The following is a 19,338-nucleotide window of genomic DNA, read 5'->3' on the forward strand; positions in this document are numbered from 1 at the left end:
TCATGTGAGGTACAACGGGGTGACCGGATTGAGTGCTTTAAAGTCGATGTTAAGGAGTTTCTGCTTGATGCAGAGGTGGATGGGCAGCCATTGGAAGTTCTTGAGGAATGGAGAGAAATGCACTGAATGTTTTGTTAAGAAAATTGATCCTTGCAGCAGAGTCAAGTATGGACTGAGTGGGGAGAGACAGGAGGCAAGGAGGTCATTGAGGAGGGAGATGCAATATTCAAGGTGGAATGAGAGAAGTGCTTGGGTCAGAGTAGTAGCAGTTCAGTTGGAGAGGAAAGGGTGGATTTTAGCAATGTTGTGAAGGTAAAATCAAAAGGATTTGGAGACAGATTGAGTTTATGGGTGGAATGAGAGAGATGAGTTGAGGACAATGCCAAGGTCTTGGGCTTACGAGATAGAGAGGATAGGGATATAGTCTACAGTGATGGGAAAGACACTGTGTTTGTTTGGGAAGATAAGTAGTTAGTTTGAGGTGTCGGCAGGACATCCAGGTGGACATGTCCTGAAGGCAGGGGACAAAGGAGACTTTGGGGAAGGAGAGAGGTCAGGGCTGGAGATGTAGAATTGGGTATAATATGCATAGAGATGGTAACTGAAGTCATGATATGTCTATCAGAAAATGAATTGATAGTTTGAGGGATTCAGCAAAGAAACCAGGGGACGGAACTCCAGTACCTGTTATTAATCAAGATCTCACACGATTCCTTCTCCAGTTTCTCATCCGAGCAGTTATCGAACAACAGGCAACACCCGTTATTCATTCATTTGTTCAGTCGTATTTATTGAGCTCTTACAGTGTGCAGAGCACTGTACTAAGTGCTTGGGAAGTACAAGTTGGCAACATATAGAGACAGTCCCTACCCAACAGTGGGCTCACAGTCTAGAAGGGGGAGATAGAGAACAAAACAAAACATATTAACAAAATAAAGTAAATAGAATAAATGTGTGCAAATAAAATAAATAAATAAATAGAGTAATAAATACATACAAACATATATACATATATACAGGTGCTGTGGGGAGGGGAAGGAGGTAAGGCGGGGGGATGAGACGGGGAGGAGCGGGAGAGGAAGGAAGGGGCTCAGTCTGGGAATGTTATGTGACTAGAACTGAGTTTATTGAATGGGTCTCACAGATGCTTTTCACCTAGTAGAGTGCTCCTCTACCAAAGGATCCAAACACCACAAAACCCAGGACCTCAGAGTGAAAAATCCAACCCAGGAGCAGACTCCAGGGGCAAGAACACCATACCAACCTGGGGCAAAAAGTGATGAAGAACTTAAGCGAGAGTTTAGGGGTAAAGAGGCAAGAATAATGATAATGGTGGTATTTGTTAAGAACTTTCTATATTCCAAGCACTGTACTAAGACCTGGGGTAGATAGAAGATAATCGGGTTGGTCACAGTCCCAGTCCCTCAAGGGACTCACAGTTTTAATCCCCATTTTACAGATGAGGGAACTGAGGCCCAGAGAAGTGAAGTGACTCACCCAAGGTCTCACAGCAGATAAGTGGCAGAGTCAGGATTCGAATCCACGTCCTCTGACTCTCAGGCCTGTGCTCTTTCCAATAGGCCAAGCTGCTTCCAAGAGAATCTGGGGGCCAGAGCCTCTGGGGGCTTGAGGGCAGTTCCCTGCTCTTGAGCTGATATTTTATCTCCCTTGGTTCACTTGATCACCATCCAGAGGGTGGAGCAATATTGGTCACTTCCTTCTCTGCCCACGCTGTCCCCCACAGAGGCTTAGCATGTGCTGGCATGTTACATACACTTGACAAGACGAATCAAATAAGTCTCTTGCCACTTTAAAATTGTCCTCTTTGCCACTGTGCATATCTGTTTGGGTCAGTTAATAGGTAGATGAGTTCCCTCTCCACCCCTACACCCCTACCCCCTGGCCTTTGCAGCAGGGCTTTTGGTCCATTTACCATTGGCACCATTAAGTCTATCTTAGTATTGTCTCTGAATACCATCATCTCTTACTGTTATCTTGGGGAGCAGGCTCCCTAGGAAATGGTTCTCTCCTCTCCACCCCAACACTTGAACTTGAAATTGTCTATGGAGAAAGAGTGTAACCTTTCCTCTGAGTACACCCAACCACTAAATCATCCCCAGACTTCTTGTCCTCATGAAATAATCCCAGGTCCTTCACTCCTTCTTAAGTCAATAATTCAGTAGAAACTTGTGTAATACTTTGGTTACATTCTCGGAAAAACATGGTGAAATGTGAACGGCTTTATGATTCACTAAGTCAACAGGATACAGTCTCAGAGTTTTAATAAAAATTTTAAAATGTATGGTCTTCAGAAATAATAGGAATAGTAATAATAATAATCAGTAAAAATAATAACGATGATATTTGTTAAGCGCTTACTATGTGCCAAGCACTGTTTTAAGCGCTGGGGTAGATAGGTAATTCCTTCATTTATTCATTTAATCGTATTTATTGAGTGCTTACTGTGTGCAGAGCACTGTACTAAGCGCTTGGGAAGTACAAGTTGGCAACATCTAGAGACGGTTCCTACCCAACAGTGGGCTCACAGTCTAGAAGGGGGAGACAGACAACAAAACAAAACATATTAACAAAATAAAATAAATAGAATAGTAAATATGTACAAGTAAAATAAATAGAGTAATAAATATGTACAAAAATATATGCAGGTGCCGTGGGGAGGGGAAGGAGGAAAGGCTGGGGGGGATAGGGAGGGGGAAGAGGGGGAGAGGAAGGAGGGGGCTCAGTCTGGGAAGGACTCATTCATTCAATCGTATTTACTGAGCGCTTCGTAATCAGGCTGTCCCACGTGGGGCTCACAGCCTTTGTCCCCATTTTACAGATGAGAGAACTGAGGCACAGAGAAATGAAGTGGCTCGCCCCAGGTCACACAACAGACAAGTGGCAGAGCTGGGATTAGAACCCATGTCCTCTGACTTCCAAGCCTGGGCTCTTTCCATTAAGCCATGCTGCTTCTCAGATAGTCTACACTAAAACAACAGAAGAAACGGAGGGAGTAAAAGGAAATCATACCTAAGTGAAGTACTGGCCAGAAATGATCCATAGGAAAGAGGAAAAATAGAATTTGGGGAGGATCCCCTGGCTAGACTTGTTGTGCACTGTTATAAAACAAGTGAATCAATTTATGGTATTAATTGAGTGCTTATTGTTTGCAGAGCACTGTACTGCTCACAAGGAGCTTACAGTCTAGAAGAGACTGACAATATAAATAAATAAATCACCGATATTTACAATAAATGCTATGAGGCTGAGGGTGGGGTGAATATCAAGTATTTAAAGGGACACATCCAATAATAATAATGGCATTTATTAAGCACTTACTATGTGCAAAGCACTGTTCTAAGTGCTGGGGGGGTTACAAGGTGATCAGGTTGTCCCATAGGGGGCTCACAGTTTTAACCCCCATTTTACAGATGAGGGAACTGAGGCACAGAAAAGTTAAATGACTTGCCCAAGGTCACACAGCTGACAATTGGCAGAGGCAGGATTTGAACCCGTGACCTCTGACTCCAAAGCCTGTGCTCTTTCCATTGAGCCACGATCCATGTGCAGAGGGGTTGTAGGAATACTGCTCGGTGATAGTAGTAGTAGTAATAATAGATTCTGACTACTTCAGCACCACATTGTCCTCGGGGACAGACTCTCAGGCCCCAAGGACAAAGTAAGCAATGGGCAAAGGTGGGTAAGACCTTTGAGAGGTGATTCATTCATTCATTCAATCAATCATATATGTTGAGTGTTTACTGTGTGCAGAGCACTGTACTAAGCGCTTGGGAAGTACAAGTCAGCAACATACAGAGACGGTCCCTATCCAACAACGGGCTCACAGTCTAGAAGGGGGAGACAGGTGATCTCAACAATGATAGGGGTGTGACTGTAAGTTCCTTGCGGGCAGGAAATGTGTCTGTTTATTGTTTATTGTACTCTCCCAAATGCTTAGTACAGTGCCCTGCACACGGTAAGCACTCAATAAATATGATTGAATGAATGATTTGCATAAGAGGAGTTTGGTTAATTGACCAATTTTTCTAAGTGTCCTATCGAAACTATCAATCTTTAGTAGAAGGGGTTGAACTACAACCCTACATAGAGCCACCTTGCCTTGCAAGTCATTTGACACAATCTGACACTCGTCTGGTGCCCGCCCCCATGTACGGCCCTGTTGGGCCGGGCAGTGGCCGCAACATTCCCTGGTTCTGGAGTCACCTGCTAGCCCCTGACTCCTGCTAGTCCCAGGGGATCTATTGTTTTTCATTTTTTTGACATAAAAAGGAAACAAACATAGGGTTTTGTCTCTTCTACCTATCCCAGGGCTGAGGCCAGAGGGTGCAGGTTCTGGCAAGAAGCCAGAGGTACATTCCTGCCTTACCAGCTCCGGGCTGATGAGTGCAGAGACAGATTATTTATTCATTTATTTATATTAATTTCTGTCTCCCCAGCTAGACTGTGAGCTCACTGTGGATAGGGAATGTGCCTGTTTATTATTGTACTCTTCCGAGTGCTTTACTACAGTGCTCTGCACACAGTAAGTACTGAGAAAGTACAGTTGGCTGACTGATTGACTGACTGACTGACCTTGGGCAGATGAAGTCTACAAAGGAGCCAAGACAGAGACGCTTTGGTCTGTGAGCTCCTTGTGGGCAACAATGTGTCTGTTTGTTGTTATTTGGTACTCTCCCAAACACTTAGTACAGTGCTTTGCACTCAGTAAGTGCTCAGTAGATATGATTGATTGATTTGTGCTGATTTCCTGCTATGAGGGGAGGGAAAAGGGATTCCATGTGCCAGAGCCCGGGCTGATCAAGAGGGGAGGTGGGTCTGCCGTATTCCTGGTTCAGCATTCCCCTTCCCTCACACAGCCCGGCAACAGTGGTAGCAGAGGCAGCTCTTCAAGTCCAGTCAGGAGAGTCCCAGCTGCGGCAGCTCAGGGTGGCTCAGTGGAAAGAGCACGGGCTTTGGAGTCAGAGGTCATGGGTTCAAGTCCTGGCTTCACCACTTGTCAGCTCTGTGACTTTGGGCAAGTCACTTAATTTCTCTGTGCCTCAGTTCCCTCATCGGTAAAATGGGGATTAAGAATGTGAGCCCCCTGTGGGACAACCTGATAACCTTGTAACCTCCCCGGCGCTCAGAACAGTGCTTTGCACATAGTAAGTGTTTAATAAATGCCATTATTATTATTGGGCTCCCCCCACCACTGCCATGGGGGTCAGCCCCAGGCTTTGGTTTTGGAGGAAGCTGTCTTTGCTCACAGCCTTAGCCCGCTCACCTTGCACAAATCCTTTCCATCTACAGAGCTTCACAGAAAGTCCCACCTCCCTCAACAGGGCTCAGAGGAAAGAGCACAGACTTGGGATTCAGAGGTCATGGATTCTAATCCCGGCTCCATCACTTGTCACCTGTGTGACTTCAGGCAAGTCACTCAACTTCTCTGTTCCTCAGTTACCTCATCTGTAAAATAGGGATTAAGACTGTAAGCCCCAAGTGGGACAAACTGATTATCTTGTATCTCCCCCAGTGTTTAGAACAGTGCTTGGCACATAGAAAGCACTTAACAAATGCCATCATTATTATTAACCACCCCCTGCTCTGAAGATCAGGAGACCTAGTAATTTGAACGATGAGGCGATTGATTAGTAGACAATATATGCTACCCATTTAGCATTCAGGACTTTACCTGAGTATCATTTTGAAGAGCAAAATGTGTCAAGCCAATGTGCAACCATCTAGAGGGATCAGCCTATGTCTGTGTATACAAAATTGCATTGGGAAATTTCCCTTTATATAAGCTTCTATTCTACTCAATTGGCTTCACTCTACACATCAACTCTACTTACTTGTGATTCCCCAGTTTAAATTCTTCAGTCTCCTCACTCATTCATTCATTCATTCAATCATATTTATTGAGAGCTTACTGTGTGCAGAGCACTGTACTAAGCACTTGGGAATTACAAGTTGGAAACATATAGAGACGGTCCCCACCCAACAACGGGCTCACAGTCTAGAAGGGCGAGGCAGGCAACAAGACAAAACATGTGGACAGGTGTCATCAGAATAAATAGAAGTAAAGCTAGATGCACATCATTAACAAAATAAATGGAATAGTAAATATGTACAAGTGAAATAGAGTAATAAATCTGTACAAACATACATACAGGTACCGTGGGGAGGGGAAGGAGGTAGGGCGGCGGGGGATGGGGAGGAGGAGAGGAAACAGGGGGCTCAGTCTGGGAAGGCCTCCTGGAGGAGGTGAGCTCTCAGTAGGGTTTTGAAGGGAGGAAGAGAGCTAGCTTGGCTGATGTGCAGAGGGAGGGCATTCCAGGCCAGGGGGAGGGCGTGGGCCGGGGGTCGATGGCGGGACAGGAGAAAACGAGGTGATCCCTTTCTCTCTCTGCTTCCCCAGTCTGGAGTTCTCTCCCTGTATCAAATCTGCAAGACACCAACCTTCCTCATCTTCAAATCCCTCCACAAATCCCATCTGTTCTCCTCCCCCAGTTATAGCAATCCAGTAGTTACTTCTAGAACATATGTGTCTCTACTCATCCTTGCACTTGTTTATATATCATCAATGTTATTTATTGAGCACTAACTATATGAAGAGCATTGTACTAAATGCTTGGGAGTGTAAAATGCAACAGACACATTCCTCTCCCACAAAGACTTGCCTTCAATGTATATTTAATTGAATATTCAATTTATTCTTTTGGATTCCACTATTTTTTAGTATTTTTGTCTACTCCGGTTGGATAGTACTTCTTTTGTATTTTCTCATGTGCTTATAATGATTCCTTGCACTGGGTACGTGCTCAGTACTACTACTTAGATCCTCTTCATTCATGGAAGAAGCACTTTTTGTAAATACTAGGTTTGATCAGACTCAGTTATTCTACCAATGCGAAATTGAGCCACAGCTAGGTCAACCAGGCAGCAGGACAGTGTATGGGTAATAATAATAATAATAATGATGGCATTTATTAAATGCTTACTATGTGCCAAGAATTGTTCTAAACACTGGGGAGGTTACAAGGTGATCAGGTTGTCCCACGGGGGCTCACAGTCTTCATCTCCATTTTACAGATGAGGGAACTGAGGCCCAGAGAAGTTAAGTGACTTGCCCAAAGTCACACAGCTGACAATTGGCAGAGCTGGGATTTGAACCCATGACCTCTGACTCCAAAGCCCGTGCTCTTTCCACTGAGCACGCTGGATCTACACAAGCAAATGAAGTGGAAATTTGAGCGACCATCTGGTGCGTTTGACAACTAGCAATAAGACACCTTGATCATTCGGATAAAAAATCTCAACATACAAACCACATTTGCCTCAGAAGTGACAAGCCTGTTCATCTGAGTTGCCTCAATCTAAATTTTCTTAATTTTTGGCTTCAGAGTGACTGGGTATTCCCAGTCAGTCAATCTCAGAGCTGGGATGAGTGTTGGTTCACTTCTCGTACATGTTGCAGCACATCAGATTTCTGACCATTAGAAGAACCCAGATTATATGTGCCCTAGAGCTCAGCTCACTTCTCCCAAACAGCTCACTTGTCTAAACTCTGTTAAATCTGGCTCTGTCAACTCACACACACAAAGGAAAAGTAATCAGGCAGAGTCAGTGGTGATTACTGAAAAAAGGCTAATCGATTGTGACATCAACCGTGTTGCACCATCAGCTCATAACATCTACACAAACAACACTGAGTGCATTACACAACTTTGCAGAAAAAAACCATTTCCTGCTGGCAGGTGTCATGACCTGGGCCTTACCCATCTACATCTTGATGTGGAGGAAAGTCTCTCTACTCACAGTCCCCTGTGTTTGTTGATTTGGGAAGGATATTTGTCTTCAAGGCCCCAAAGGGCCCCTGTGTGGTGTCAGAGAGTGGTCTTCCTCTAGATGGGCAGTTAATTCCTTGCTGGCCAGGAGGATCCGTGCCACTGACAGGGACTCTGGACTCTTGGAAGAGAGAGCCACATATCCCCTTGTTGATGGAGTGGCACATTGTTTCACACTCAGATTCAAAGGGAATATTTTTTCTCTCACTTTTGAGCTTGGAAGTGTTTGGTTCAAAACTAATCGACTTTTGTAATATGAAATAAAGAACAAAGTGTCTTCCTTGTCTGCTCCCCCATGACTTCTCTTCCTTGAAGGGTTGCCCCCATCTGTACCCAGCTGATTCTCGCGATCGCTGTCGATGTGACTCTGGCCCCCAGGCTTTGCTCTGAAGCCCTTGCTCGCTGCACGTCCACAGTCCCACCTCAGGAGCCTGTCATCCACACAGAGAGCATCTTGGGCCTTGCCACTCTCCCAGTCCTGACCTCCTCTAGACTGTAAGCTTCTTCTGGGCAGGGAATGTGTCTGTTATATTGTTGTGCCGTACTCTCCCGAGTGCTTAGTACTGTGTTGTGCACACAGTAAGCAGAAGCAGCGTGACTTAGTGGAAAGAGCGTGGGCTTGGGAGTCAGAGGATGTGGGTTCTAATCCCAGCTCCACCACTTGTCAGCTGTGTGACTTTGGACAAGTCACTTAACTTCTCTGTGCCTCAGTTACCTCATCTGTAATATGGGAATTAAGACTGTGAGCCTTGCCTGGGACAACCTGATAACCTTGCATCTCCCCCAATGCTTAGAACAGTGCTTGACACATAGTAAAACTTAACAAATACCATCATTATTATTATTAATAACCTTTCTCTCCATTCAAACTGCCAACACACTTAGTCCAAGCACTTATCCTGTATATATGTATATATGTTTGTACATATTTATTACTCTATTTATTTTACCTGTACATATCTATTCTATTTATTTTATTTTGTTAGTATGTTTGGTTTTGTTCTCTGTCTCCCCTTTTAGACTGTGAGCCCACTGTTGGGTAGGGACTGTCTCTATGTGTTGCCAACTTGTACTTCCCAAGCGCTTAGTACAGTGCTCTGCACACAGTAAGCGCTCAATAAATATGATTGATTATCCATCCCAACTTGATTATTATATCAGCCTCCTCGCTGATCTCCTTGCCTCCTTCCTGTCTCTTCCCATTGTACTCCATACTTCCCTCTGCTGCCTGGATCGCTTTTCTACAGAAATGTTCAGGCCATGTTTCCCCACTCCTCAAGAATCTGTAGTGGCTGCCCATCCACCTCCACATCAAATAGAAACTCCTTACTACCGGCTTTAAAGCACTCAGTCACCTTGCCCCCTCCTACCTCACCTCTCTTTTCTCCTTCTACAACCCAGCCTGCATACTTCCCTTCTCTAATGCTAACCTCCAAACTGTACCTCGATCTCATCTCTCTCACCGCCGACCTCTCATTCATGTCCTGCCTCTGGCCTGGAATGCCCTCCCCCCTCATATCCGACAGACAATTACTCTCCCCACCTTGAAAGCTTAATTGAAGGGACATCTCCTCCAAGAGGCCTTCCCTGTCTAAGCCCTCCTTTGCTCTTCTCCCACTCCCTTCTCTATTGCCCTGACTTGCTACCTTTATTCACTCTGTCCTCTCATCCCCACAGCACTTATGTACGCAACTGTAATTTTATTTATTTATATTAATGTGTGTCTCCCCCTAAAGACTATAAGCTCACTGTGGGCCGGGAATGTGTCTGTTGTATTGTACTCTCCCAAGTGCTTAGTACAATGCTCTGCACACAGTAAGCACTTAATAAATACAATTGACTGACTGAATGACTGACTGATTGTTGCCTGGCTGGCAGCCCGAGCAGCCTCAGGACCCGTCCAGGTTCCAGGCAGATAATCAGAGAAGGGACCGGGTCACAACAGGATATCAGCTCTCCCAGACATCAGTTGTTAACTTCATTCATTCATTCAACTGTATTTATTGAGTGTTTACAGTGTGCAAAGCACTTTACTAAGCAGTATAAAAATATTCACTTTCCCTGCCCACAATGAGCTTACAGTCTACAGGGGGAGGCAGACATTAATATGAATAAATAAATAATTAATAAATAAATACATTGCAGACCTGGGTTAATGTGGGTGAATCTGGAGGTTGCACGAGGAAGTGGTTCTGGCACAGTTGGCAACACCACCATCCTCCCCGCCCCATGAGAAGCAGCGTGGATCAGTGGAAAGAGCCCGTAATTTGGAGTCAGAGGTTGTGGGTTCAAATTCTGGCTCTGCCAATTGTCAGCTGTGTGACTTTGGGCAAGTCACCTGACTTCTCTGTGCCTCAGTTCCTTCATCTGTAAAATGGGGGTGAAGACTGTGAGCCCCCCGTGGGACAACCTGATCACCTTGTAACCACCCCAGCGCTTAGAAAAGTGTTTTGCACATAGTAAGCACTTAATAAATTCCATCATTATTATTCTCTAAAGCCCACAACCTTGGCATTGTCCTTGAGCTCTGCCTCTCTTTTTCAACCCCCGTATTTAGTCTGTCACTAAATCCTACCAGTTCTTCTGCTGCATTTTCAGAATCTACCCCTTCCTCGCCTTCCAAATGGCCACCGACTTGGTCGTGGTATTTCCCATTAGGTTGCATTTGGCTCCTCAGTGGTTTCCCTGTCTCCACCCTCTACCTTCCCTGGTCCATACTTTAGGTGGGTGCCCACATCATTTTTCTAAAATATCATTCTCCCCTCCCCTCAAAAACCATCAGTTGCATTCATTCATTCATTCATTTAATCATATTTATTGAGCACTTACTGTATGCAGAGCACTGTACTAAGCGCTTGGGAAGTACAAGTTGGTGACCTGTAATAATAATAATAATGATGGTATTCGCTAAGCACTTACTATGTGCAAAGCACTGTTCTAAGCGCTGGGGAATACACTAAGCACTGGGGGACACTAGAGACAGTCCCTACCCAACAACGGGCAAACAGAAAAGCCTAACCATTGGCTTGTAGGTATTAATCAACTTTCTTCTTACTATGAATACATTCTCTTCTCGCACTACATCCCATCCTAGTACTGATCAAGACATTCCTCCTCCTTGGAATTTGCTCCCACCCCAAATCCTCAGACCACAGCTTTCCCCAGTTTCAAAGCCTTTCTGAAATCACATCACCTCCCTAAGAGCTTCCTTGATCAATTTTTCTCCCTCATGAGAGTTCCCCCAATTGCCATTCAGCACCAACTTCACATGCATTCTCAACAACCTGAAACACTTCTGTACATATTGATTTGTGAATCATATTTCATATCTTGTTTATTTTATATTGCATGTTGCAATATTACATACTGCATATCTTCTGCATCCCCACTTTTCCTTCTTCCTCTATCTATAATTTATTTCCATTCAGTCTCGCCCTCCAGTCTGTATGTTCTTGGAGGACAGGAATCATTTATATTAACTCTATTGTACTCTCCCAAACACTTTATTCATTCATTCATTCATTCAGTTGTATTTATTGAGCACTTACTATGCACCGTACTAAGCACTTGGGAAATACAAGTCAGCAACATATAGGGATGGTCCCTACCCAACTACGGGCTCACAGTCTAGAAGGGGGAGACAGACAACAAAACAGCATGTAGACAGGTGTCAAAATTGTCAGAACAAATAGAATTACAGCTATATGCACATCATTAACAAAATAAATAGAATAGTAATAATTATTATTATTATTATGGCATTTGTTAAGTGCTTACTATGTGCAAAGTACTGTTCTAAGTGCTGGGGGGGTACAAGGTGATCAGGGTGTCCCATGTGGGGCTCACAATCTTAATCCCCATTTTACAGATGAGGTAACTGAGGCTCAGAGAAGTTAAGTGATTTGCCCAAGGTCACACAGCATACATGTGGCAGAGTCAGGATTCAAACCCATGACCTCTGACTCCCAAGCCCAGGCTCTTTCCACTGAGCTACACTGCACAAGTGAAATAAATAGAGTAATACATCTGTACAAATAGATACAGGTACTGTGGGGAGGGGAAGAAGGTGCGGAGGGGGGGATGGGGAGGAGGAGAGGAAAAAGGGGGTCTCAGTCTGGGAAGGCCTCCCAGGATAGACTTTAGGATAGACCTCTCTAGCAGATGCAGAACAGTAGGTGCTCAGTAAATATTGGTCTTACAAGCACTTAGTACAGTGCTCTACTCACAGTAAATGCTCAATAAATATCACTGATTGATTGTTACTTGCATGATTGACAAACCAAAATTTTTTTGTTTTGTTTTGCTTTGTTTTAACCCCGCCATGCACAACCTAGCATTCTCAGCTGTGACTAAAACTTTATACCAGTACCAATTTGCTAGATTGAAAATTAGACTAGGAACACCAAGGCCATTAAGCAGCAGGGGGGATTCCAACAGTATTTTCACTTTTTTTCAATTCTGCTCACCTATTTAGATACCATATAGGCCCCGTCTTCATAATCCGCATGAAGACACATGAAAACTGATGGCTGTTGGGCCTCTCCCCTGGAGAAGATGATATGGGAGAGTACAGTATAATAGACACATTCCCTGCCCACAGCAAGCTTACAGTCTAGAGGGGGAGTACAGTACACTGCACAAAGTAAATACTCAATAAATACAACTGATTGATTGATTGATTGATTGACTTTCCTTCCTAAAATGTCTGACTGAGGAGGAAAAAGGTTATCAGTCTGGCTAAATACTTTGGACCCTGCTCTTTGGATCCTTGTTGATCCTGTCTTAGCTCAGTGCCATTGCCAATGCCAATGACTGTTCCAGGAGGTTGTGACTCAGGCTGGGCCCCAGTGCTGAAAATGCCAGGTGGCACTCACCACTGAAGTTCCTTTGTCTTTCAGTTACCAGGGCTCTTTCCAGTAAGCACATGCTACACAGGTCTCTAAATACTGTCATTTATCAAGAAGGTAGAGGCTCTCTTTGAGCAAAACCTTCATAAGGATTGAGAGGCCAGGAACAAAAAGAGAAAACAGTGCCAGGTGTTGAAAACATTAAACATCACAACATAACAGAGGACAGGAGTTTTGTGTGTGCATAATCAATCAATCAGTCATATTTATTAAGCATTTACTATGTGCAGAGCACTGTACTAAGTGCTTGGAAGAGTACCATTCAGCAGAATCAGTACACACATTCCCTGCCCATGACAAGCTCACAGACATTAATATAAATAAATTACGTATATGTACATAAATGCTGTGGGGCTGTCAGAGGGGTGAATAATGGGAATAAATCAGAGCGATGCAGAAGGAAATGGGAAAAGAGGAAATGAGATCAGAATTGTGGGTCTTGTTGCCCTTTTCAGGCACATAAACAATAATGGGAAAATCTCTTCAGTAGCATTTCCTCTAGACCATAAGCTTGTTTTGGGCAGGTAATGTGTCCGCTTATTCTGTTGTATTATACTCTCTCAAGCACTTAGCACAGTGCTCTCTGCACATAATAAATGCTCAATAAATACCATTGATTGGTCTCTCCAAATATGAAGCATTAATATAATACATCTTCAGTCTTTGGGACTGATACCCAACTGGAGACAACTTGACTGACAGCTCTCTTTCCATTAGCAGAGAATGAGAAGGCGGTATATAGGTGTCTTCAGCCATTAAAAAGACACGGGGCGGGGCAAAGCACAAGGGTTCTTCAATCCTAATTTACTGACTCACCTGGGTAGTATAAAGGCAACTGCACCAGGTCACAGCTAAACCTTGAAGGGAAATAACATGTCTCAACCTGGATTCGTCCGTGTGTCAGTGGAATGCCCTACTTATGCTGTCTGTGCGGTGGGGACTGAGACTCTGGTTGACGTTTGGGGGTAAGCACGTGGAACTTTCTTATCCGTGTCCTGGGAGCTCACTAGGGCTTTGTTTGCTTGGTTCAGGTTTGAGTTCTGGCAGCCTGTTTCTCCAGGCAGAAGTTGTCGGGTGAGCCAGCTATATTATAAGCCAAACTGAGAAGGATCCACCTGACTGAGAGAATTCACTGGGCTCAATTGTTGCTGTGTCTGCTAGGTGGAATCTATTGTCCTGTAGCCCCTTGGGCTGAAAGAGAGGCAGAGGACCTCTGATTCTTAAAGCCCCACTTAGTCCTGGGTCTTGTATTCCTTTTCTTTTTTAATGGTATTTGTCAGTAATAATAATAACAAGAGTGGTGGTATTTTTTTAAGCACTTACTGTGTGCCAGGCACTGTACTAAGCGCTGGGGTAGACACAAGATAATTGGGTTGGATCCAGTCCCTGTCCCACATAGAACTCACAGTCTTAAACCTCATTTTTCAGGTGCGGTAACTAAGGCATAGAAAAGTGAAGTGACTTGCCAAAGTTACACAGCCTACACGTGGAGGTGCCGGAATTAGAACCCAGTCCTTTTTGATTTCCAGGCCATGCCCTATCCTCTAGGCCATGCTGCTTCTCAAATGCTTATGTGAGAAGCAGCGTGACTTAGTGGGTAGAACATGGGCCTGGGGATTGGATTCTAATGCTGCTCCACAACTTCTCTGCTGCGTGAGCTTATGCAAGTCACAACTTCTCCGTGTCTTGGTTACCTCATCTGTAAAATGGGGATTAAGACTGTGAGCCTTTTATGGGACATGGACTTTGTCCAACATGATGAGCTTGTATGTACCCCAGTGTTTGGTGCAATGCCTGCCACAGAGTAAGCGTTTAACAAATGACACAGTCAGTGAGAAAGGAAATAAGGCCATTTATGGCATTTGATGTTAGGAAAGATACTGTATCCAACCAAAAAATCAGCTAATTTTATCTCATATCTTACTTGAGTTTGGGAAGGAATAGACTTTATTTAATATGTTCATTTTACAAAGGGGAAAAAATGTGGCACAAAGTCACAGAGTGAGAAAAAGAACCACCCATCAACACTTAATCTGAGACTCTGTCTAATCAATCAATGGTATTTGAGGGCTTACTATTTGCAGGGCATTGTACTAAGTGCTTGGGAGACTACAATACAACAGAATTAGTAGGCATGTTCCCGGCTGATAACAAGCTATCTATGTGTATGCCTGTCTGTCAAAATGTTTCTGAACATGAGCTTCTTGAGTGGGGAAACTACTTTATCTGTTCTGTGAGGCAATCATTGCTTCCAGCTCTATTCTCCCCAGAAGCATAGGCTTGTAAATACACCCATGGAACAGTAATCCTTCTTCTTGATTGCTACTCATAACATAGAAAGTGCTCTTCTAGCTGAGAGGTATTTATCACACTAATGGAAAATCATGTATACTTAGACTGTGAGCCCCATGTGGGACAGGGACTGTATCTAACCTAATTAACTTGTAACTACCCTAGCACTTAGAACAGTGCTAGTCCCATATTAAGCATTTAACAAATGATAGTCCTACAATCTTCCCTTGTATCTCTGGAATGTTTGCCACTGGGATCAAATAAGAGTGGACTAGTCAAAACTCACCTGTGCTGGGCAGCAGTGGCATGGGAGAGAGTCATTCATTCAATTGTATGTATTCATTCATTCATTCATTCACTCGTATTTATTGAGCGCTTACTGTGTGCAGAGCACTGTACTAAGCGCTTGAGAAGTACAAGTTGGCAACATATACAGATGGTCCCTACTCAACAACAGGCTCATAGTCTAGAAGGGGGAGACAGACAACAAAACAAATAGGTGAGTCTAGTGCATAGACTCAAGTTTACTGAGTGGAAGGAGGAAATGATAAACCACTTCTGTTTTTTTTAACCAAGAAAACTCTATGGACTACAGTACCAGAATGATTGCAGATGGAGGTGGGGCATTTTGGGAAAGATGTATCCATAGTGTCATTTAGGATTGGAGACGACTCAACCGCATAAAACAAGACATAGGCCCCATTGCTTTGGATTAACTGTTCTTTCCATTGTCTGACTCACCTGCCAGGACCAACCATGGCGTTTTAGTGGGACTAGACTCAGGTTGAGAAAGAAGGGTGGAAATTAGAAACAGATGGCTGTGGGGGTAAGAATGCCTCTAGGCTGTAAGCTCCTTATGGGCAGGGAACGTGTCTACCAATTCCTTTGTACTCTCTCAAGTGCTTAGTACAGTGCTCTGTACATAGCAGATGCTCAACAAATCCATTTTTTTATAGTAGGTGCTTAACAAATACAATGTGCCAGACACTATACTGAGTGCTGGGAGTGGGCACAAGCTTGAAATCACTTTTTAATTAGTGACAGCAGCTGCTTCTCCCCGACTGTGCTCCCAAACGGTAGGCCTGGGAGAACGTGGTTCTTAGCAGAGCCTGCTGGAGAGGAGATTCATCTACGGGAAACAAAGCATTAATGGCCAGGAGCTCACACTTTGAGACTTTATGCCTTGCAGGCTATAGAACTTTTTGTACCACGCTTAGGTATGTATCTGTAATTTTATACTAATTTTAGTCTCCCCCTCCAAACTGTAAGCCTGCTCAATTATAGTTGGTAGACATTGCACCTTCCTAAGTGCTTAGTACAACACTCTGTTCTGTAACAATACCACTGACTTATTCATTTTGGCTTTGCAAAAATTCTGCTCCTCATGAAGGTTTTAGGATTTTCATAGTGGGAGAATGAATCCACCAGGCACTGTACGATTCTTCTTCAGGATAGTACCTCTATTTAAAATAAGAAATCAATTGTATTTTGAGAGGGATCAACAGGAACATCAGTCTATCAATCAGTGGTATTGATTTATTTAATGGTATTTATTGAGGTCTTACTGTATGCAAAGCACTGTACTAAGCCCACCACTCTACTTTTCATTCTTCTAGAGCATTGGGCCCACTCTTTTTGAGAAAGTTGAGGGGTATTTGTAGACAAGAGGAGAACCCCAACAATAGTCAAAAACCTGAAACGCATGATTTTTGAGGAAAGCGTTTGGCTGCAAGAGCATTAGCTTGAGAGACGACCTGGGTTTTAATTGTGGCTCTGATATTTACCTGCTGTGTTGTATTGAAGAAGTTACTTAACTTCTCTGTGACTCAGTTCCTGCATCTGCAAAATGGGGATTTGATACCTGTTCTCCCTCCTACTTGGACTGTGTTTTTCCATGTGGGACCTGATTATCTCATATCTACCCCAATGCTTAGTAAAGTTCTAGGCACATGGTAAGCATTTAACAAATACAACTCCCACTGTTTTTTTTTAAGTGCTTTCTATGTGCCAGGCATTATACTAAGTGCTGGGTTAGATACAAGCTAATCAGTTTGGACACAGTCCATGTTTCACACAGTCTTAATCCCTATTTTACAGATGAGGTAACTGAGGCTCAAATACATTTAGTGATTTGCCCAAGGTCACACAGCAGACAAGTGGCGGAGCTGAGATTAAAACCCATCTCCTTCTGACTCCCAGGATTATGACTAGACCACACTGCTTCCTATTATTATGATTATTTGGAAGAGAGAAAGCATTGCAGTCAGTAAGCGTTTAGTAAATATCATCACTACCACTATTATTACAATTACAAGAAGGGCTGTTTTGCAGTCTATGGATTTGGGAAAGATTGCTGGCTATTACTTGGCAGTATTCCAAGATCACCCAAAGGCAAACAAATATAATGGTCTTAAATGGCACCTCAGGTGATCTGATTTTGAAAGTGAACTATGCTTTCATGGGAGTATATGTAGGAAACCAAGTACATTCTAGTTTACCACATAATTCCAAGTATCTGACATGAGGTATTCTTCAAAATATAGAAGGATGATCTCACTGCCCTTTATATATCATGATGATGCAGCTGAAGGTAATGTTTTTGTGAGGGACTAGTAACAGAAAAGACAGATGTGGGTTCTTTAGCCCTCTCTGCATGTGAAGGGAACTTTGAGCACATCGTGGAGTAAACACTTGAACAAACCAAGTTCTGGCTTGATTTAATTTATTGACCTTGATGTGGTAAAATGTTGGCATTTCCATGCAATTCAGCAAATGTATATACAGACACACACACATGCCCACTCACCAACTCAAAAGGAAGGATTTCCCACATCCAGTAGCTATTGGATTTTTAACATTTAGGAATCTTGACTTTTTTATTGATCTTATCTCCTAGAGGCTACTGTCCCTAATAAGAATAATAATAACAATGATAATGGTATTTGTTTAGCCCTTACTATGTGCCAGGCACTGTACTAAGCACTGGGGTGGATACAAGCAAACCGGGTTGGACAGAGTCCCTGTTCCATATTGGGCTCACTGTCTCAATCTCCATTTTACAGATGAGGTAACTGAAGCCCAGAGAAGTGAAGTGACTTATTCAAGGTCACACAGCAGACAAATGGCAGAGCTGGGATTATAACTCATGACCTTCTGACCTCCCCCCAGGCCCAAGCTCTATCTACTACACCATGCTGCTTCCATGAGAGCTACCTGAAACTCCAGGTTGTTGTACTTGACTGAATCCCATATCCCCAGTGATTTGCTTTTTTAAACTTCCTTATTTTTCTTTCAAGATCCTGAGAGCTTCTCACCTCTGGTATTCATCTGCTGTGGAGTAGTTACTTGTGATCCCAGATTTCTTTTTTTTTTTTTTTTGATGACTAAGAAACCAGTTAGTAATGGGGCAAAGAAACCCACTCCAGACTCTGGCAAAAGCAGGAATTGAAGTAGCTTACCTCACATGCTAAGCTAAGCAGATCGATAGCTGCCAACTCCCCAGTGGAACTAGATGGGATTTCCTCCAGGACAGCCCCAATCCCACTTCAGTATCTGACTTTGTTTTTGCATGGTATTTTAAGTGCTTACTTTGTGTCAAGCACTGTTCTAAGCCCTAGGGTAAATATGAGGCACAGCCCTTGTCCCACATGAGACTCCCAGTCTGTACAGGAGGGGGAATGGGTATTGAATCCCCATTTTGCAGATGAGGGAACTGAGGTACAGAGAAGTTAAGTGACTTGCCCAAGGTCACATAGCAAGCAAGTGGTGGAGCTGGAGTTAGAACCCAGGTCCTCTGACTCCCATTTCTGTACTTTTTCCACTAGGCTATGCCATTTCCTTGATCCTGTGGGATGACAGCGAACAAGCCCTTCTTCTTATTATTATTGTTATGGTGCTTAAGTGCTTACTATTTGTCAAACACTATTTTAAGCACCTGGTAGATACAAGTTAATCAGGTCCTTGTCTGAGTACTTTAACCTAGGTATACCTGATCCCAAGAAGCCCTAAGTGCAGGGGCAAATGTTATTTACTGCTGTCTTCAGTGATGCAACCATAAACAGAATGAACACTCTGACCTGGTTAGTCTGCTGGTAGGGTATATCTGACCAAAAACTGCTCTGACCGGCTTGGAACAGCTGAATCTAAATCCTCCAACAAAGTCATTCTCTGACACTTCTCTAGGTTGACAAAACAAATTAGGCAAGATAAGAAGAAACACAAGTAAAAACATTCAGGAATTTGCACACTTTGCACAGACATGTTTGAATCTGTGAATGCTTTAAAGAGAGAGG

The 19,338-nt window shown here is 43.5% G+C and overlaps 1 protein-coding gene across 1 annotated transcript in view; it reads left to right on the forward strand.

Annotated features, from left to right (window-relative positions):
• Positions 1 to 13,627: 13,627 nt before the first annotated feature.
• Positions 13,628 to 19,338, forward strand: part of LOC119928439 (protein-arginine deiminase type-4-like) — a 39,682-nt gene continuing 33,971 nt past the window's right edge. Inside the window, exon 1 of the mRNA XM_038746697.1 lies at positions 13,628 to 13,719. Within this exon, the coding sequence (XP_038602625.1) occupies positions 13,628 to 13,719 (92 nt within the window). The remainder of the gene's footprint in view (positions 13,720 to 19,338) is intronic.

The sequence above is a fragment of the Tachyglossus aculeatus genome, chromosome 5 (genome assembly GCF_015852505.1).
Source record: "Tachyglossus aculeatus isolate mTacAcu1 chromosome 5, mTacAcu1.pri, whole genome shotgun sequence".
Lineage (NCBI taxonomy): Eukaryota > Metazoa > Chordata > Mammalia > Monotremata > Tachyglossidae > Tachyglossus > Tachyglossus aculeatus.